This window comes from Taudactylus pleione, unplaced genomic scaffold (genome assembly GCF_031769625.1).
Source record: "Taudactylus pleione unplaced genomic scaffold, aTauple2 ptg000305l, whole genome shotgun sequence".
NCBI classification, from domain to species: domain Eukaryota; kingdom Metazoa; phylum Chordata; class Amphibia; order Anura; family Myobatrachidae; genus Taudactylus; species Taudactylus pleione.
The window spans coordinates 7,920,924-7,942,973 of NW_028284706.1; the positions used below are offsets into that span (position 1 = coordinate 7,920,924).

The 22,050-nt window shown below is 46.7% G+C and overlaps 1 protein-coding gene across 3 annotated transcripts in view; it reads right to left on the reverse strand.

Annotated features, from left to right (window-relative positions):
- The window catches only part of CNKSR1 (connector enhancer of kinase suppressor of Ras 1), a 104,178-nt gene that overhangs the window by 69,329 nt on the left and 12,799 nt on the right, over nt 1-22,050 (reverse strand). For 2 of the 3 annotated variants that reach the window (XM_088442086.1, XM_088442085.1), the window contains exons 5-8: nt 11,395-11,436; nt 10,812-10,928; nt 3,429-3,488; nt 2,934-3,002 (exon numbers count right to left, since the gene is read on the reverse strand). In XM_088442086.1, the coding sequence (XP_088298212.1) occupies nt 2,934-3,002; nt 3,429-3,488; nt 10,812-10,928; nt 11,395-11,436 (288 nt within the window). The remainder of the gene's footprint in view (nt 1-2,933; nt 3,003-3,428; nt 3,489-10,811; nt 10,929-11,394; nt 11,437-22,050) is intronic. The other variant, XM_088442087.1, reaches the window with a different exon arrangement.

Consider the following 22,050-nt stretch of genomic DNA (forward strand, 5'->3'; position numbering starts at 1 on the left):
ACACACTACCTCCATCAATTGTCTAAATCCCACTGCACTAATGTCGGATACCGGACGCACGTCTAACACCAACATAGCAGTCAAGGCCTCAGTTATACGTTTTGCTTCAGGATGACTGCTGTCGTACTTCATCCTCATCGCTAGGGACTGTTGGAGGGTCAATTGTTTAGTAAAAGTAGTGATGTTCCTACTTCCTCTCTGGGATGATGAACAACTCCCAGCAGCAGCAACAGCACTAGTAGGAAGTGGTTCTTGATCTTTCCCTATTTTATTTTTATCAGAGAAAGTTTGGTCCTCCATTTATGTTATATTGATATATATACGTGCGGCTAAAGCGCACACAAACACAGAAAATATTTTTTTATTTTTGCTGGAGAGTAGTGCACTTTGTGGGTTACACCACCCTTTAAGAAATGAGCCAGCCGGCTCTTTACTTATGGGACACAGGCGCACGCTTGGCGCTGCTCCTTTGTTGATGCACGTGCAGCCACAGTGCACACAAGTCACAAACACAGAAAATATATATTTTTTTGGTTTGGACTGGAGTGTACTTTCGGGGGTTACAGAACCCTTTAACGGTCAAGCCAGCCGGCCCTTTACTTATGACACAGGCGCACGCTTGGCACTACTTTGTTGATGCACGTGCGGCTACTGCGCACACAATTCACAAACACAGAAAATATTTTTTTTTTTGGTTTGGACTGGAGTGTACTTTCGGGGGTTACAGCACCCTTAACGGTCAAGCCAGCCGGCCCTTTACTTATGACACAGGCGCACGCTTGGCACTACTTTGTTGATGCACGTGCGGCTACTGCGCACACAATTCACAAACACAGAAAATAATTTTTTTTTTGGTTTGGACTGGAGTGTACTTTCGGGGGTTACAGCACCCTTTAACGGTCAAGCCAGCCGGCCCTTTACTTATGACACAGGCGCACGCTTGGCACTACTTTGTTGATGCACGTGCGGCTACTGCGCACACAATTCACAAACACAGAAAATAATTTTTTTTCGGTTTGGACTGGAGTGTACTTTGGGGGTTACAGCACCCTTTAACGGTCAAGCCAGCCGGCCCTTTACTTATGACACAGGCGCACGCTTGGCACTACTTTGTTGATGCACGTGCGGCTACTGCGCACACAATTCACAAACACAGAAAATAATTTTTTTTTTGGTTTGGACTGGAGTGTACTTTCGGGGGTTACAGCACCCTTTAACGGTCAAGCCAGCCGGCCCTTTACTTATGACACAGGCGCACGCTTGGCACTACTTTGTTGATGCACGTGCGGCTACTGCGCACACAATTCACAAACACAGAAAATAAATTTTTTTTTGGTTTGGACTGGAGTGTACTTTGGGGTTTACAGCACCCTTTAACGGTCAAGCCAGCTGGCCCTTTACTTATGACACAGGCGCACGCTTGGCACTACTTTGTTGATGCACATGCGGCTACTGCGCACACAATTCACAAACACAGAAAATAATTTTTTTTTTGGTTTGGACTGGAGTGTACTTTGGGGGTTACAGCACCCTTTAACGGTCAAGCCAGCCGGCCCTTTACTTATGACACAGGCGCACGCTTGGCACTACTTTGTTGATGCACGTGCGGCTACTGCGCACACAATTCACAAACACAGAAAATATATTATTTTTTTAGCACTTGGGGGGAGCACCCCTGATGGACAGAGCACCCCCTGGACAACACTACAGCACCTCTTTAGGACTGGGACACTGCACAGGACTTTGGAGTGGACACAGCCCCTATGGAGAACTGACTGCACAACACAGTCCAGCCAGCCCCTATGGACTTTGAAGTAGTGGACACAGCCCCTATTAACAACAGCAGCACAGCACAACACAGCCAGCCCCTATGGACTTTGAAGTAGTGGACAACAGCAGCACTACACTACACTACACTACACTACACTACACAGCCCTAACTCCCACCCTCCCTCTTCACTGTCCACAGCCGAGTGAGAAAATGGCGCCGACGTGGGTACCTTATATAGGATCCAAAACCCGCGAGACTCGGAAGGCGGGAAGATGACGTTTTGCCTCGACTTCAGAATCCGAGTCAGGCGGGAAAAGTCGAGCCTGACTCGGATCGGGGGGGTTCGGATTTCAGAAATCCGAACCCGCTCACCCCTAATATAAATATATATATATATATATATATATATATATATATATATACACACACATACACACACACACCCAGTGAGGGAGAGGCAGAGCTGCTTTCTGCTTCTTGTGCAGACATAGCAGCAGTAGAGATGCCGGCCCGAAGGAGGGAGGGAGGTCCCGGGGGCAGAAACAGTGCTGGCACGGAAGCGCTTGCGGCAGGACATAACGCAGCAGCCGCGGCGACTGCTAGGAGTCGAGGCTGCTGCTTCCATTGAACCTGCACCAGAAGGGAGTGAAGCTGGCTGGTCGATCACTGCTGGCCACAGTGATCGGGACACAGCAGAGGCAGCAGCAGCGGCTACCAGGAGGCGAGCGCTGGATGGCCCCAGTTCCCCAGCGGCTGTATTACTCCTACAGCCGCGGGGTAATCGGAGGGAGGGCGGGCGCTGGATGGCCACATTTCTCTTGTGGCTGCTTCACTCTGAAGGGGACGGTGCGATGACTGGCAGAGAGGAGCAGCCACCGGTAGGGGGGTGCTGCTGGGATGCCGAATCACTGTGATAAGCAGTGATCGGCAGACACTGTAGGGATAATCAAGCATGCAGAGGGGCAGGAAGGTCCCTCTGAGAATGGCGGCTGCCATAAAATTGTCTTCTGGCAGCCGCCCACTAAGCACTCCTGACTGGTCATATCAGATACGACCATGTCAGGGAAAGCCCAGTCTGGTATGGTCGTATCTAATATGACCATGCCAGGCAAGTGGTTAAGCATGTTGAAAGTACTATATCCTTCACCCAAATTGTACTTACCACTACCTGATCATTCACTTTAATTATCTCATCTCCTGAAAGGATCTGTCCACAAAGTCTTGCTGGAGACTGGAGAACATGAAAGAAGATACAGCAAACAAATAAAAACATGGGTAGGAAAATACATAAAAGTAAAAAGAAAAAAAAGAAAGAATAAGAAAGCAAATAAAAACACAGATTCCCTAATATATATAGAAAACTCATATCCATGTAACTTTGGGGCATATCAAAGAATGAATATATTCATACTGTTCTCGACATAGTCAGAGGCGTCTTCAAACATTGTGTGTGGGTATGTGTGAAGAGATAGACACAAAGCAGTTATATGGACTGTTATAAGGGCACATATGATAGAAGTGTAAAAAACGAGAGCAGATAGGGCAGATAAATTGTAGGATTGAATGCAACACATTTTGCTTTGTGTAGACACGTATTTGTGATAAAATGAGCCAAATTAAATTATTTGTAGTTTGCAGAAGAATGTTAAACACTAACCTCAGCTGTTGTCAGGCTGACAAAATGCTGTCCAGAAGATGTGGACTTAATTTCAATTCCCTAAAGTATAAACAAACGATACATTTTAAAAAACAAATTTGAAAACTTCTTTAAGAGTACATAATTGGGGTCTGCCACTTCCCCCTATCTGACCTGAATAGTCCATGCAGCAAGGTGCATAGACAACACCTCTGTCTATCTGCCTGAAGAAGGCTGGTGGTATTTGTATAGAACAAAATTGTTGTGGTCAATTGATCACTTAGTACCAAACCCCGCCCACTTGCTTGTCAGGGGTATGTGCTGGCATGCCGGGAGATATCAGCATCTCCTTTCATCATCAGCAGCCACAGTGGTCCCTGCTGTTCCTAACGGCCGGCAGTCACCAGCCGGAGCAACGGCAAGTCTGAGCGATGATCACCGCTCTCCCATGGGCCGCGTCCTGCTTCTCTCCACAGGCATCCATACTGCAGGTTCCCCAGCAACACATGTGGATTCCTTTCCATCAGCTCCTGCTGCTGGGCACAGTCATCTTGTTTCCAGTCAGGTGACTAACTCCAATGGAATCCCAAACTGCTGTCACCTGACTCCATCACCCAATCCCTATCTAGCCCAGGGTATTTAAGGAAGTTACCAGCACTGTGCAAGTTGCCAGTGCAATGTTGTCTTCAGCCTAGCTAACAGATACCACCTGAGCTCCTGCAGAGATCTGTTACTCAGTGCAGATTCCCATCTAGCTGCACCACTGGCTCCAGTTGCTACCCGGTTCCACCCCGGTAATCCACGTATCCAGTCCGGTCCCATTCCAGCACATCCAGTCTGGTCCCATTCCAGTTCACACATACTCACAGCTATCCATAGTGTTCTCATTGCTTCAACCGCAACACAGTATAGGGAAACCCAAGTCCATGAGTCGAAACTACATCAAAGCTCCTAGTTTCACTGTACGCACTTTCGAACCCTCACCTACCAGTGTCTACAGCTTGGGTTCACAAACAAACCACACAAGTGTGACAAGGACTCATCAATTATGAAACATTCAACACCAAAGTTAAATAGAGCTTTGCAATTTCACTTTTGGGAACTTCAACCATTGCTAATTTAAGATTTTGGTGTTGTTTTTCTTTAATAGTGTTCAATCCAAACTGTATGTTCTTATACAAACAAAATATCCCTGGCTAAACTAACTAAATGACAAACTTTTGCATACACAGCATCACTACCAATGCTGTAATCCAAATTGAAAATGTGGAGATTATCATTCATGCACCATTTTTCTTTGAGCAACTTTCATGTGGGTACCTATATCCAATGCATAGCACCAAACCCTACCAATTCTTAAGTCCTTTGTGCAATTCAACCCCTATTACATGTCCCCAATGCATAACCCTAATTCCTAAATCCAGTCTTTACTGCCATATCCTAATTCCCAACCATTTACCAATGCCTAAATAAAATGCCTAACCCAAGTCCTTAATATCTCGCCTCAATCAAATAATTCCAGTGCCAAATACCTAATAATCATAATAAATGTGATGTACAAAAACAAAGTAGCAAAATAAATCAACGGTCGTATGACCTGGAGGACAAATTAACTGTTCTGAAAGTTTGACTATGATTTCACAGCCTCTCCTTTGTAATGTATTTGCCTTTAGACTTTATACCAAGCTACTTTTCACTCATTCATAAAACTGGACTAACTCACTAAGATTCTTGTGAATATTCTTACTCTACCCGAGTAGGTAACAAGATCTCCCCTGTCTGTAATGTTCTCTATTTCACTCTAATTTCCCACCAGCCCAGAGCAGGTAGACCACTGCTTCCCCTCATGGCCATCAGACTGTGCCGCATATTCATACTGTCCCAACATCAGTTGTAAGATATCAAGCCTGGCGGAAACAAGGTCTAACATTGAGGTGCGTAGATCCCAACTGAGGCCAGGTGCGTCAGGGTGGGTGCCCTGTGGACCTCAATGCAAAATAATTATCCAAGGTATGTTATACCATAATTCTGTATTTCTTCTTTGGGTTCCATAGGGTCCACAGGATCTACCTTGGGGACGCAGGAGGAGAATCCGCCGCCCCAATGGAAGCATCCTGGGAGGCAAACATATCACAAGCATACAATTTGATAAACATATTAATGGAACTTTGCCTTGCAAAGCTGTTCAGATGAGGCACCATGTCTTACCACCCACAATGGTCCAACAGACCGAGTGGAATGTGCTGTCACCTTGTTAGGAACAGGAAGACCAGCCTGTGTATAGACGTGAGAGATAGTCGTACAAAGCCAGCGAGCTAACGTCTGTTTGTTTGCTGGCCAACCTCTTTTGTGAAATCTATATAGCACAAAGAGATTTGATTTCCTGATGGAACTGGTCCGACCTACGTAAATACGAAGGGCTCCAACCACATCCCAAGGAAGCGTCACCTGTAGACAGATCTGAACTCTTGAAGGATGGGACTACAATTTCCTCATTATATGGAAACGGGAAGCCACCTTTGGGAGGTAACCCGCCTTGGTACGGAGGACCGCGCTATTTAAATGAAAGATCAAATATGGAGAACGACATGACAATACTGCCAAGTCAGAAACTCATCGAGCTGAAGAGATGGCGAGAAGAAAAAGTGTCTTCGCAGTCAGGGATGCAACTGCAGTGCCCTGAGAACCAAAGACAAATCCCACGGTGCCACCGGTGTGAGAAATGGAGGTTGCAGCTGCAAAACCCCCTGTAAAAATGTTCTAAAATCCGGGAGAGGAGCAATCTTGCGCTGGAACCAAACTGTCAAAGCCGAAACTTGGACTCTCAAGGTAGCCAGGTGAAGACCCAAGTCTAATTCAGCCTGAAGGAAACCCAGTATTTTCGATATCCTGAAAACTTTAGGATCATATTTTCTGTGGGAACACTAAAGAAAAAACAGCTGCCAAATCCTGTGATAGATGCGAGCAGAAGCAGGTAAATCCTGGTAAAGACAGGGACCCTGCATTAGCAAATCCTGTCTAAGAGAGGCCTTGGAAGTGGACTGTCTACAGATAGAGGTGTCAGATCGGAGAACCAATGCCTCCTGGGCCAGGCAGGGGCTATTAGTATCATCCAGCCTCCCTCATGCTTGAATTTTCTGAAGACCCTTTAGAGGAGGGAGATTAGAGGAAACAGGTATGCCAACCTGAAGTTCCATCTCACCGCCAAAGCATCCCTTGTTCTGGACCCGTACCTGGGGACCTTGTCGTTGTGACGTGATGCCATGAGATCTACATCCGGTAGCCCCCACCTGTCCATCAGGAGTTGAAACACCTCCAGATGAATAGCCCATTCTCCGGCGTGTATGTCCTGGCGACTTAAGAAGTCCATCTCCCAGTTGAGAACACCTGGGATGAATATTGCAGAGATTGCTGGAAGATGGCCCTCTGCCCACAGCAGAATCTTTGCCACTTCCCTCATTGCAGCCGGACTTCATGTGCCTCCTTGATGATTCATGCAGGCCACTGCTGTCGCATTGTCGGACTTAACCTGGACCTGCCTTCCCTGAAGGCGGCCTTGTGCACTGCTCGAAGCTCCAATATATTTATTGGTAGTTGACTTTCCTTGTCCGTCCACCTTCCCTGAAATGTTTGATGACCCCTCACTGCTCCCCATTCTTGCAGACTTGTGTCCGTGGTGAGGAGTACCCATTCCGGGATCCATAATGGATGACCCTTGTCTAAATGAGTAGTCTCCAGCCACCAAGCAAGAGAAAGCCAAACCTCTGGTGAGATGCAAATCATCTGATGCTTTATCCGATGATACTGACCATCCCACTGGGCCAGGATCCACAGCTGTAGAGACCTGGAGTGGAACTGGGCATAAGCCACCATGTTGATGTGGCTACCATGGAGCCCAGTATCTGCATAGCTAAGTGAACTGACACAGTTTGCTTGCAAAGTAGATTGTGCACACAAGACTGTAGTGCTACAATCTTGTCCTCTGGAAGAAGAATCCTCTATCCCAGAGAGTCCAGCAGTGCCCAAGTGCACCATCTGCTGAGTTGGAGAAAGAAAATACTTTTTCCAACTGACTAACCAGCCGTGCTCCTGTAGGCAGACAATAGTCACCCATAGATTACATTGTAACATCTCCTGAGATTGTGCCAATTTCAGGAGGACATCTAGATATGGTAGTATCCTGACTTCTTGTTTTCTGAGACAAGCCGTCACGACTGCCATTATTTTGGTAAATACCTAAGCGGCTGTGGCCAGACCGAAGGGTAGAGCCTGGAACTGGTAATATTGCTGATTCACCATGAACCTGAGACAGGCCTGGTGGGATCTTGCAATCGGGACATGCAGATATGCATCTTGTATGTCCAGTGAGACCATGAAGTCTCATGGCTCAATCTCCAGCATAATTGACCGCAGATTTTCCATACGGAATTTGGGCACATGGATGAATTTGTTGAGAGACTTTAGATTCAGAATACGGCGGTGAGACCCATTGGGTTTTTTAGTCAAAAATAAATTTGAGTAATAACCCCTCCCTTTCCTGTTGTGTCACAGGAACGGGGACTATGACTCCTGACCTCAGGAGTGCCCCAACAGATTCCCGGTAGGCTGAAGCTCAGACTGGGTCTGCAGGAAGGTTTGTAGCAACAAACCTCTGAGGGGGATGCCTTAGGAATGTGATGGCATAACCCTGAGAGACCAGCTCTCGAACCCAGGTATCTGTAGTTGTCTGCTGCCAGGCCTGGCAGAACTGTAACAGTTGACCTCCAACCCTGACATCCTCCAGGGGGAGGCACGCCCCATCAGACAGTAGACTTACCGTCTGGCTTGGCAGCTGGGCATTTAGTAGCCCAAGGTTTCTTGGGCTGCGGTTTCCTGTGGGACTGACTGTCTGGCCAAGGACTATTTTTTCTTTGTCTTACCTTGTGGATGAAAGGACTGAGATTATATCTGCCTCTTCAAGGTAGACGTAGATGGCAATTCAGCAGACTTTGGTGTTGCCAAAGAAGTCATTATGTCATCCAATCCTGCCCAAACAGTACCTTCCCTGCAAAAGGCAAAGATTCCAGATCCTTCTTAGACCCTGCATCCTCCTTCCAGGTCTTTAGCCAAAGGATTCTTCGGGCTGCAATCGAGTTAGCAGAGACCCTAGAAGCCAGGATGCCGGCATCAATTCCCGCTTCCCCCATATACATAGCTGCTTCCCGCATCTGGCCGAGAAGGGACTGCTGCTCTCTGGTTGGATCAACTATAGTATCATCAAGAGATTTCGTCCACTCTTCCATAGCTTTGGCCACCCAAGCTACAGTCGTAGCTGGCCTAGTAACGGCTTCAGATAGTGAAAACATTGATTTCAAGTGATTATTCCGTTTTCTATCTGTAACCTATTTTAAAGAGGATGCTGCAGAAATGGGCAACGTAGTGCTCCTGATTAATCTCGTCACATGAGCATCTATTATTGGGGGGGTGGGGGATTTCCCATTTATTACACACTCCTGGTGCAAATGGGTACCGAGAGGTTATATTTCTTGTGGCATTAAAATGCTTACTAGGAGTATCCCGTGCTTCAGACAGGAGATTCGACAGCTGCCAAGACTGAGGGAAATAATCCTTAGTCACCACCTGAAACCTAAAGATTGGCTAATTAGATGCCAATAACACCTTCTCTTCCCCCATACTGAGGACAGACCTGACCTCTCTTACTAAAGAGGGAACATCCACCAGGGACTGATGGTCCTCTTTCATGGAGATAGACCCAGAACTCTGAGTATCAGAGTCTAATGAGGAGGTCGCGTCAGACTCATGAGGCAACACATGACAAGAACCTCTTTTATGCCCCTACTTTTAGACCACCAGTCTATCCACCTGTAAAGAGGCTGAAGATGGCAGTATACTCTGACTAGAGTGAGCAGGCAAATTACACCAACAGGGATTCATGGGGGGCATACACATAGAATGATGCACATGCTGTGCGTACCCCATAGCATGAGGTGCTACATTAACTGGAGCCCATACTTCCGTGGCGTTGCCTATTAAATAGGACAAAACCTCTGGCCTAATGGCCATACAAGATGACTCTCGTGCTGGTGTAGGTGTACCAGATATATTGGATAGCTGTTTGCAACAGTTATTACACAATCCATACTGGTTAACATCCTGGTCCGATAAGCCTGTCGAACAGGATTTACAGGAAATAAGCACTAGAGGGCTCCCATCCTCACCTTTACCTTCAGACATGACAATGAATAAATGGTATAAGGTATATAATATGAATGCAATGTGACTTTTTATCAATGAGACACCCCACACCCCTTCGGAGGGATGAGGAGAAACTCAGTGATAGTTGTACCTGACAGTTTAGAAAACATAGGCAGTGTACACACAGCAGCTAGCATGCAGTCACATACAATGCATAAATACGCATATTTGCTAAAGCAATATGGACTCTGGATCAACTGACCAGCCCCAGAGAGGTAATGGTAGAATATAGAGTGCGCCATATGCCAAACCCAAGGGAGAGGTATATAGACAGACCAAACCTCTGAGACCAACCGCTTCAGTGAACGGACCAACGCTAAACTGCACACGTCTCACATACGAGGTGGTCAATTATAGCAAGCCAGATGTGGGAATCCGTAACCGGAAGTTTGCATCTGGGGGGACGGGAACGACCAGGGGAGCGCCTATCACTCCATGGCTACGATTTTGACGGCCGGGTACGCTGACCTCACTGCAGAAAGACGTTGACTAGTGCGCTCTAGTGCATCTTACCACCCGTCCTCGGCAACAGATGATATGGCCCTGGCCACCTTAGTGAGGACTCGTATGACGCCTTCACCCGCAGCCACCTCCGATGCGTCTCAACACCGGGGGCAGGGGACTGCTTTGCGCATGATTCCCCGATAGGAATCGCTTACCTGCCATCTCTGTGACCCGACCGCTGTCCCAGGCCTCAACGAAAGCTGCTAGCCAAGCCACACTGAGGCCTGCCGAATACCTCAGGGCCTATAGCAGTGCTGGTGTTTCGGCGTCGGCGGATGTAGGAGGAGTCATGGTGCAAGCGTCTTTCACAGCGCCTGGTACCGCTAAACTCTGAAGTTCGAAAAACTTAAGGTAAAACATAAAAGAAAAAAGCCTAGGACTGCCTAGCAGTCCCGCTTTTATAACAGGTGCGTCTTGCCGCGCACCAAACAAAAAAACTGAATCCCTGTGGCTGGGGGCGAGGTATATAGGGAGGAGGACCAGTACATGCTGGGAGCTCCAAAGCTTTGCTGTTTGGTGCATTGGATGCGATCCAACTACATACCCCCAAGGTAGTTCCTGTGGACCCTATGGAACCCGAAGAAGAAATACTAGTGATAAAATAATCAGTTCACACAATGCAAATGCAAAACCCCTTTCTCTCACCAGACTCTGTGAAGGTTTTGAGCATATCTGCACTGGAACAAGTGTTGCTGTCTGAGAAAGGAGACTCCCTGGGCTGCAGTTCAGAATACTCCTACAGATTTCACAAATATTTTCACACTGCAAAGAGAATGTAATCAGTTGGAGTTTGTGCAATAAGGGTGTCCTAAGGAAGTCAGCAGGAGAGAAGATTGGATAAAGGGAATATAGAAGGGGTAAGAAAGATGTAAGTGAAAGAGAGTGAATGGGGAACAAAGTGTAATGAGCAGCACATAAGCAGGAGGTAAATTAAATGAAAAGGGGTAAAGATGGAGGTTGAAGCACAGTTGGATGGATTTCATCATATATGGTTAAAAGCTTAAAAACTAGCACATGAAAGGGAGCTAAAGGTCATGCACTCAAATGTCCAAGCACAGTATGGACATTATCTAAATCACAAAAGTTATAGCGCAAAAAAAAAAAAGCATGATTTTGTATAATTTTGCCAACATTTGTTCTATATTTACATTAGGCTCTCATTAATTGAAAAATGTCAGGAGCAATTAAACCACTATAAGCAGAACTGTAGGGCATGTTGGACACTCACGATGCTTAGAATCCTATTCTCAACCTGTGGATCTGCCCAATCCTGAAAGAAATGATGTCATGTTATAAAGTTCACTTCTCACAGTGCGTAGGTAAATCATTACTTTGTTTTCTAAACACACTTCTATTCAGTCTTGTTCTTGCAAATCACCTGAAGAAGGTTAAGGAGTTTTGAATTCTAAATATAAAATTAAAATAATGATTTTCACTAGTAATTCCTGGTTCAACGGACAGGTGGCTACTGCCACTCACAATACCTGGAAAAAGATCAAGCACGCTTTCCTCCGACAGGTGGCTATTGTCTCTCACAGCACCTGGAAGAGCAGCTTGCACGCTTTCCCCCTACAAATGGTTGTTTCATCTCATAGTACCTGGGAGAAGATCTAGCACTCTTTCCCTATGGTGGTTTTCTCTTCTGGATTAACAGCACAGGAAAAATTGCCTTTGCTTCTAGTTGCAGCAGCGTTGGTTTAACCCTGCGTTATTTTTGTTGGTGCTGTTATGGGAAATTGGACCCAGTGTGATAAAAATAAACTGCGCTCTCATAACACTACCAGAAGAACATACAATCAAAACAGGAATACACACTGCCAATCACACTTTTAAAAAAAAGACAGACATGAAAAGCATAGCAGTACTATTCTGTAGTTTTTAGATATGCCAATATTTTGACCCCGATTACTGGCAAGTCACTGACAGCTCATCTGCTGTATGCATTACACTATTCTGTTCAGGTAATATGTTACGTTATTCTCTAAAAAAAAATAAAGTTACAATATTGGTAAACAAACAGCTTTAAAAATACTTTGCCAAGAATGAGGTATGGTCGAGAGTTTCCTTGTTACTCTTGCAAGAACTTTAAAATGTACCGTATATACTCGAGTATAAGCAGAGTTTTTCAGCACATTTTTTGTGCTGAAAAAGCACCCCCTCGGCTTATACTCAAGTCATGCCCGCATGGTATGCAGCTGAGTAGCGTACCATTCAGGCCGCGGTGCAGACTGTCTCTCTGTGACACAGCTGCACCGCGTGTGTAGTGCTGACCGGACGGAGTTCGGTCAGCACTACACACTGCCAAACACACAGCCGCCGAAGCCGGGAGCTGTGTGTTTGTTGTAATCAGCAGCCGATGAGAGTCTGGCAGACTCTCATTGGCTGCTGCTGCTCCCACTGCGGGAGCCATCTTCCGGCTCCAGCAGTGGGTAATGGGAGAGATGTCATGACGAAGTATCTCCCATAATGCAAAGCGGCCGGAGGAGCTGATAGCAGCGGCGGGACCAGGAGCGGGGTTTCAGGAGTTTTTTTTTTTTTATTAGGACTACTGAGGGCACTACCAGGGGGGAGGATTACTTCTGTGGGCACTACCAGAGGGGGATTACTTGTGGGGGCACTACCAGAGGGGGTGATTATTTCTGGGGGCACTACCAGAGGGGGTGATTACTTCTGGGGGCACTACCAGGGGGGATTACTACTGGGGGCACTACCAGGGGGGATTACTACTGGGGGCACTACAAGCTGCTGAATTTCCCACCCTAGGCTTATACTCGAGTCAATAAGTTTTCCCAGTTTTGGGGGGTAAAATTAGGTACCTCGGCTTATATTCGGGTCGACTTATACTCGAGTATATACGGCATATCAAGTCAGTCAGAAATAATGAGTCTGTATAGATACATTATCAAAATGTAGATAAAGGCTTTAAATTGCAAATATTTAACCTGCCTTTCAAATGAATAATTTACATATAATACAAAAGGTATTATCCATCAGTGGCGTAACTAGGGCAGGGCGAGCAGGGTTCGTGCCCTGGGTGCCGTTGGACCGGCGGCGCTGGGGGGGGCGCCGTCGGCCATGGTACCGGCCCGCCCGCCCTAGATTGCCAGTGTAGCGCCGACCGCAATGAGTGCGGTCAGCGCTACACATTTGCACAGGACCGGCGCTAGGCTTCCAGCGCCGGTCCTGTGCTGCACGCCTGAGCCCGTTCCCTCCCCCTGAGCGCTTGCCAAATAGCGCCAGGAGGCGGGCTCAGGCTGTGCATAACACACGCATCGACGCCAGCGCTGTCGGCTATGCGTGTGTTAAACAGCAGCCAATGAGAGTCAGATAGACTCTCATTGACTGCTGCAGCACCCACTGAAGGAGCCGGACTTCCGTCCGGCTCCTGCAGTGGGTAATGGGACTGACGTCATGACGTCAGTCCCATAATGCTGAGCGCGCCAGCCCGGGCGGACTGGAGGGCGGGAGCGGCATCGGCATCGCGGACAGGAGCAGCGTGGAATCAGGTAAGTATATAGGGGTTGGCTACTACTGGGGGGGACATCTACTGGGGGGGACATCTACTGGGGGGGACATTGGGAGGACCTCTACTGGGGGGGTGGCTACTCTACTGGGGACTACTACTTGGGGGGGGGGGGGGGGGACTACCACCGGGGGCATTCTAAAAGGGGCCTAGCATTACTAGAGGCACTGCACTCGGGGGACCACTAATGGGGGCAATAATAGGAAGGGCCACTACAGGGACCACTGGATAGGGGGGGGGGGGTCACTACTGGGAGCCTGCATCAGGGGGACCACTACTGGGGGCACTGCATGTGAGAGGGGGACGCTACTGCTGGGGGCACTATATAAGGGGCTTACTGCTAGGGGCACTGCGGGGACCACTACAGGGGGCACTAGATAAGGGGGATCACTACAGGGTGCCTGCATAAGGGGACCACTACTGGGAAAACTGCATGGGGGGGGACTACTGCTGGGTTTACAAGTAACTGTGTTGAGAATACAACAGTTATGGTATAATATACCTTTATTAACTTTTTCTTCGAGGTCCTTAGGGTCCACAAGAATTACCTTGGGGGTATATTGTTGGAGCGATCCAGGCACCAAACAGTTACAAATTGAAGAGATTTATATAAAGGTATGCGCTAAAGGGTTTTTTGTAGTACCTCTAGCTGTGACACACTGGGAAGGTATCCCAATCTTCCTTAATATTTATAGGGAATGGGGTATGGTGTCAGCGCTCTGAGGTCGTACTCTACCGCTATGAAGTGGTAATTTGTAGACTATATAAATGGTGCGTATGGTGGAATTGATTGTCTCGTGTTAATGAAATATATGGATAATGTTGTTATAATCCTGGTGTGATCCACCTAAAACATACTGTAGGATGTGCGTTCTTACAAAACAGTCTCAGCAATCAGTCACTGGTTTGCAAAAACTTTGGGCAGATAGGTTCATCTGTGTCTCAATGACTGAGTTACAGTGATGTTCATTAGTAAATAGTAACGTAGTGTGGAAAACTTCTCCCCTCTCCAAATGGTATCTGTGTCAGTATGCTGCCACTCCACCTCAGGGTTCACACAAAAACAAACCAAACCAGAGTATCAGGTACTGGTGGCCACTAGTATGCAGAAAAGTGGGTAAGCTGTAGTGACTTACCCGGGTCTCGACGCTGTCCTGCTGGTTCACCAGACGTGCTCTTATTGCGTGGTTAGTGCGTGTGGATAAGAGGGGGCAGCGGACTTTGCGGTCCAATATTAACCTGTACAAAATACACTATGTACATGGAGAGGGTAAAGGTATCATTTATTGCTCTGTCCACATGCCTTGGCATGGCTCATGTGGTTGCAGAGAGTATAAAAACAAAGGGGTATAGCTATAAACTATTGTAAACGCGTTTCATCCCCTGTAGGGACTTTTTCAAGGGTAGGTCTACGTGTTGAAAAACAGAGGGTTACTTCAGCGCTTAGAGGTCTAATTTGTAGGTGTTGAGTTTATATTTATTGCAATGTGTACTATGATGTATAATGATTTGTGTGCAAAGATGTATGTCGAGTGATGTGAGGTTATGTATGGATCCTGGTGTGAGCCACCTGCTGGTACTGTAGGATGGGTGTTCTTAAGGAAAATAATGTTAATGTTGGCTTTGCTCGAAAAAACTGGTTGCAAAAACTTGTGGCAGTGTATTCTTGCAAATAACACAGCACATTAAGTCTATGTTTAGGGTTCCTGCTGGTGTATAGATTCCAAAGTAGAACAATCTTAGCCCCTCTCCACTGGTAACTGGCTGGTTTTACAGTTCCTCTCCACCTCAAAATCACAGAGAAAAGGAAAAACAGAGCATCAGGTGCTGGTAGACACTATTGTGCAGTACAATGGGTAAATGGTGCTGACTTACCCGATCTCTGTCGTTTGCCTGCTGGTCCACCAGATGTTCTTGCTCCACAGGGGTTAGTGTGTGTGGGTGAGCGGAAATGGACTGCGGTCCAACTAAACCACTGACACCATCGACAGCCGCCCCTTTTGTAGTGAGTCCCGGAGCCAGAGAATTTCTCTCTCGCTCCAGGGCTTGCGCACGCACAGTGCGGCCGCTGCACATGTGCAGGGCTCAACATCGACCCGCTTGCGAGCACATAGGCACTTGCGAGCAGGTCTGAATGAGACCCAAGGATCCATACATAACCTCACATCACTCGACATACATCTTTGTACACAAATCATTATACATCATAGTACACATTGCAATAAATATAAACTCAAGACCTACAAATTTTCAGTAATTTACCACGAGGTTGGGATACCCCGTATACTTTAGCAGCTAGAGGCCATTATAGACCTTCGAAGCATGGACCTACTACAAAACAGTTAGGTCTACGCGTTTGGAGACACTGGAACACCACGTTGCTACTTCATTCTTGAAATCAGTTCATGTTCTTTTTAACTGACTGTGAAGTCTGTTTTACTGCTAGAGCGTCCACAAATTCGGCTGCGGGATCCCTGGTTTTGGACCCTGTGGTTGTGGTGTGAGGCCATGAGGTCTACCTGTGGAAGTCCCCATCTGTCCACTAGGCTCTGAAATACCTGTGGATGAAGAGTCCACTCTCCGGCATGTATATCCTGCAGACTTAGGAAGTCCGCTTCCAAATTGAGGACTCCTGGTATGAATACTGCAGAGATTGCTGGAAAATGACATTCTGCCCACACCAGAATGTTTGACACTTCCTCCATGGCAGCCTGACTTCGGGTGCCTCCATGATGGTTGAGGTAGGCTACTGCGGTGGCATTGTCAAACTGTACCTGGACAGGCCTGCCCTTCAGTATATCCTGTGTCTGAACGAGTGCTCTGAACACTGCATGCAGTTCCAGGATGTTAATGGATAGGAGACCTCTCAGATTTCACAAACTTCTGCCGTTTAAACACTGGAGCCTTCCTAAGCTCTGGCTCCTCACTATCCATGTTTAACACAGCTTTGACCGCCCTAATCAAGGAGGGAACATCTGGTGCTGGAAAATGGTCCTCCTCTCCTGAGAGAGACTCTTGAGAGGAGCCATGTGTGATAACCTTAGAGGGTACAGTTCAAGAAAATTATAGTTCTTATATGTACTTATAGTTAATATATTTACACTGTTCTTATGGTAAAGCAAAATGCCAGTTTTTTATTAAAAAGTGCCATTTGTATTTCTGTATGTGCACCCCCTCACGGAGAGCATATGGAGCCAGCCGCTCACTATGGGCCCTGGGAGCTAAAGTGGCACGCGGCTAGGGACAGGGGGAACTGTCCCCATAGTGACCAACAGTACAGGGAGAGTGAGGCGTTGGAGTGGCGCGTGGGTCAGACGGGAAGCGAACCCACACGCGACCGCTGCATTATAAGAGAGCACCCGCGGGGCCCGCTGGGAAGAGTGAGAGAGTCCCTGTGGTACCATTGAGGAGGACGGGGGCCTTGTCAGGGCACCTACAGGGCAGACCGCGGAGAGCTGCTGGAGAAGCAGTGACTGCAGGCTGCATGAGCGGATGGAGCATCGGAGGCAGGCTTCCGGGGCTTGCTGAGGAAAGGCGGGTTTGCCAAGTAAGGAGGCAGACCAGAGGCAGTGGCCAAGTCGGAGTGGCAGCTTTGGAAAGGACGGAGCTGACTGAAGGAGGAGAGTCAGGGGCGGTGGCCAAGTAAGGAGGCTGGGACCACAGGAGAACTGAGCCAGCCCTTCATTGTGTTCAATGCAGTGTGTATCAGTCAGCGGCAGATGGAGGTGGGTCTTTCCATTCTTGAGAGGCAGCAAGGCAGATGTGCTACCCCAGAACCTGGGAGTACCTCATGTTGTGTACCCTTATATATGTGTTGCTGGACATTTGAATGTATTCATTGGTGACAGTGGACAATGTAGCCAGCTTCAGGGGCTGGTGTGCGGCTGGAGAGACTGGACCTCCAATGCAATAGAGAAACAGTGCCCCGTGACCAGAGGGGCTTGTACTGACAGTTGGGCGCCAGTTGTTGTGTGCAGTTGGTAGGTGAGCTGTGAAGGGGAAGCTGCGCTGCGGAGAGCCGCTGATGGAGCTGCTGGAGAGTGCAGGGAGCACAGTGAACTGAGTGCTGGCAGCCATTAGAGCCTTCTGACCCGCCTCCCTTACTAAGGGGTCTATTTACTAAGCAGTGCTAGGAGACAGAGTGAAAAGTGATAAGGTGCCTGTCAATCAGCTCCCAACTGTCATTTTTCAAACACAGCCTGTGACATGGCAGTTAAGTGCTGATTGGCTGGTACCTTATCTCCTTTCACTCTATCTCCTAGCACTGCTTAGTAAATAGACCCATTAGTGAGGACAGCAGCCGGAGGTGTTCCTGGGTGGAGCAACAGTTTGATGACAGTGACTGGAGGCTGTACCGGACCCTGCAGGCACAGAAAGGAGTCGTGGTTATCGCGGGGGGGGGGGGTAAGAGGCTTGGCTGCACACACTCTTCTACAACTACCCGCTAACAGTGGCCCGCAGCTAGCTGGCAGCTACAGCCCTATGTATAGTGCCCAGCAATAACATCCCCAGACACCAGTGCAGAAAAGGAGTTATAATTAATGTGTCTACAGCCTGAAACTTTATTAGCCGCATAAGCCGCACAGAGCCTTAGACTTGGTCCTTGGGACTTGTGGGCAGGAGAGTCCCTGTAAGGAGCTGCAGGAGTTGCATATAATAAATCCCATCCAAGCAGCTCTGTGTACAGTAGGAGAGGCAGAGCCATCTAACAAACTGTCACAGTAGTCCGTTTGTAGCAACAGGGTTGCAGCACTATTGACATTAACATTGTTGCAGTCTGTCAGCCAGGATTAAAAAGAGAGACAATTGCACTTAGGAGCAACGCAGCTTTATATTAACCCACAGTGGAGCTATTTCTGCTTAAGCAGGATAAAGTCAGAACTTCCAGCTAATAACCCGGGCAACGCAGTGTACACCAGCAGGACTTTAAGGGTATAATTATTCCTGAATTATTAGTTTTCTGTTCAGAAAAGCTTGGGAATCGTTAACATATCGATAGAGAATTGAAAGACTGTTGTTTATTGCCATTGTTATTTGGTTATAGTGTTTAAGGTAAACTGTATTCACCTTGTATTGCATGCAATAATCTTTGAATTAGCAGGAGCAGCGTTATACTGATCGATAGTAAGGAGGCTGTGTTCCAGAATAATAAAACTTGAACCGTTGTTTATATTTCTTTGTGCATTGTAAATGTAAATATTATAATTGTAATTGAACTTGTAATCCTGACTACAAAAGTGCAGTTTCCATAATTTAATTACTTTCACTGAAATAAAATACATAATTTGTTTCCTATAAACTGTTGTATACTTACCTCTTTACCTCTCTGTAAATACAAATCCAAAGAACCTAGGAACTTATAATAGGTGTAACTAGTCTTAGGGTGTTACACAGGTGTCGGACTGTACAAAGTGGGCAGTGAGTGTCAGCCAGCTAGGAGAGGCAAGTACATTCAGGGAAGCCGCTTACAGCAAGGATAGAAAACCGGCAGCCGGGCAGTGAGGTAGCAGCCCTGATGAGAGGTGGGTGGTAAAGGTGCTCCCTCTCAGTCAAGATACCTGCAGTGGGAGGCGTAATCCATCCCTCTAGGGCATGACTATGAGGAGAGAGGAGGGTTATTCTCTAAGAGCATCCCAGCATCTACAAGGCATCCGGAGAGGTGTGTAAATGCCCCGTAACTTTGTCCTACAACTTGCTACACCATATATGATACAGAGGATATTCAAAGCCCTGCAAAACTGACTGTTATTTACCAGACAGGTTAGCATAGCCAGGATAATTATTAGAAGTGACAGCTAATAAGGATCAACTTAAACCAATTTAATTGCCTCCAGCTGCAGGAGACAATATATTGCAACTGTTGCAAAAACAGAAACGTAGTTACCACCTTTGGAGGATTTATGCTATAAGGCTATAACTATAACAAAAACTTTCATATCCATCTACTGTGTTAAAAATCAATAGACAAACTATTACGCAGTTCCATTATAAGCTTATGAGGAAGAAAGTCTGTGCTAGGGTAAAGGATAAACATTTACAAAGTAAGATTGCTTACGTGAAGCCGGCAGTAATAGGAAGGCCTAGGTACCTAAAACAACTAACGTGCACCACCTCTACAGACCAGCCACGAGAATTTTCAACTAGATTGTTACAATTAACCTTAATTAAGCCTAATCAGCAACAATACAGTTGTTACTAAAGAGATAGTGTTGCATAAAACATTGTATCCAGGCAAGCCATCAATATTGCTCAGCAAGTGAAGTCGGAGAGGATTACATTGTATACATTAATATCAGAGACAAGTAACTGTTGGTCATATTTCTTCAGCTGAATTATTACATGTAAATGTGATGCTATATGTATATGTTGCTTTTAACCTATTTTTCCGCAGTCGGATCGAGAATCCAGAGTTCCAGTTATAATAAAATGTGCGGATCCAAGTGTAATTTAATCGCTTAAAATGTGTTGAACTAATCGTAATGTAATTGATGTATTAAAAATGCTTTAGTGAAGATTGCTTCTTGGTAAGACGAATATTGCTTAATAAATGTACTCAATTGTTCAATTTATTGCCTGTATCTATTTGGTAACACTCTGGAAGAACCCAAAGGTGATCCAGAGAGTGTGACTTAGTAAGGAATCACCACAACACACCACTCGTAGAACAGTACATCCTGGCGGGGTGTCACACATAACTATGTCCTCACACTCATCAGAAGATACATCAGAGTCTGCAGGCTGGACGGAGTGATAGGAGGAAGCCGACCGCCTTCTGTTTTTAGGCTGTACCAGCCCAGCTGCTTGCAGTGTTTGCTGAAATGCAGCAGGGGACGAAGCCATACTCTGACCTAAGTGGGCATAAACATCCATCCAGGATGGATGCATAGGAAGCATAAACATAGTAGCTTGTAGCTGCTGAGGGTACCCCATAGTAGGGGCCGGCATAGGAGTAGATAACCGGTTTACAACCTGCGGCATGATCTGGGAAAAGGAAACCCAAGGGGGTTCCTGCCCAGGAGCTGGAAGATTTTACTGATGTGGTGACTCCTTGAAACAGTGACCACATAGTCCATTCTGTATGAAATCCTGAGGGGACAAGCCCACCTGACAGGCCATACATGAAACTAGCACAGGGGCTTTTGCCTCCTGTTTTTCACTTTCTTTGGACATAACAACGGCCCTCATTCAGAGCCGTTCGCTATTTGCGTTCGTTCGTTCAAAAACAAGGGGTGGCTATGCAAATGATCCGTTCGCACATTGCAGTCTGTTCACACCTCTAAGTCTGAACGAGCGAGCGAAACATACGCTCGTTTATTTGATAAAAACGCCCCCTGGCCGCTCGCACCATACGTCATGTCCGCTATTTATTAGATTAATCGAGTACATCGAACAGGATATGAACTGCTCGCTATTCTTGTGGTTGGTTTTTTCAACCGCTATTTTGCGAGCAGTTCTGAGTTAAAAAAAACCAAGTGACGTGGTCATTGACGCTGCTGTATTAATTATGCACACCCATAAAACGCCCGTTTTGACCTTTTGGCACGCCTGCGTTCGGATCTCCACTCCCCGTTTTCAAGCACCTTCCCCTGTTACCACCCACATACGCCTCATTCTGTCACTCAAAATAGCAGGCACTCGCTATATTGCGTACAAATGATTTTCAGCCGCACTGACTGGTTCGCGCATGCGTACTAAAAACCATACGCATGCGCAGATGTGCGAACATCGCTCGGAACGAGCGTACTGCCGCTAGCGAGTGGCTCTGAATGAGGGCCAACATCCCTAATGTTATGCAAAGTAATATAAAACAATGTTACAGTGTTTCACACCCAAAATAACCCACACACCTATACCAGAGGGCTTATGAGGAGAAACAGTAGTTATAACTGACAGTTATTCAGGAATAAAAAAGGCAGTATAACACACAGCAGATTTACATAAGTCACATACAGTGCAAAAATTATATATATAATATATATATAGCGCCTAGGGATTAATACAGTGTCCAGAAAGAAATGCACTCACCAGTCTTGTAGTAAATTGTGTTTGATCTTATTGCATTAAAAGTGCACTTCTTTCTGGAAATATAAAACCAACAGTCCGGCACTCCCAGGATCCACCGGTGCCTTCTGGACAAAATGTAAACTGATCCTGTACAAACAAGCAGCGGCACTCTGTGTTGTTTCAATATGTAAAAAGTTTTGTATTAATTACATCAACATGATATCCGACGTTTTGGGGCACAGACGCCCATTTGACATATGCAGTAAGCTCTTAGTCAACTATGAGCAGCACACAAGGCTAATTAGGATATCAAGCTCACCCAAGGAGAGGTATATCTCCTAAGATCTGCAGTCACCG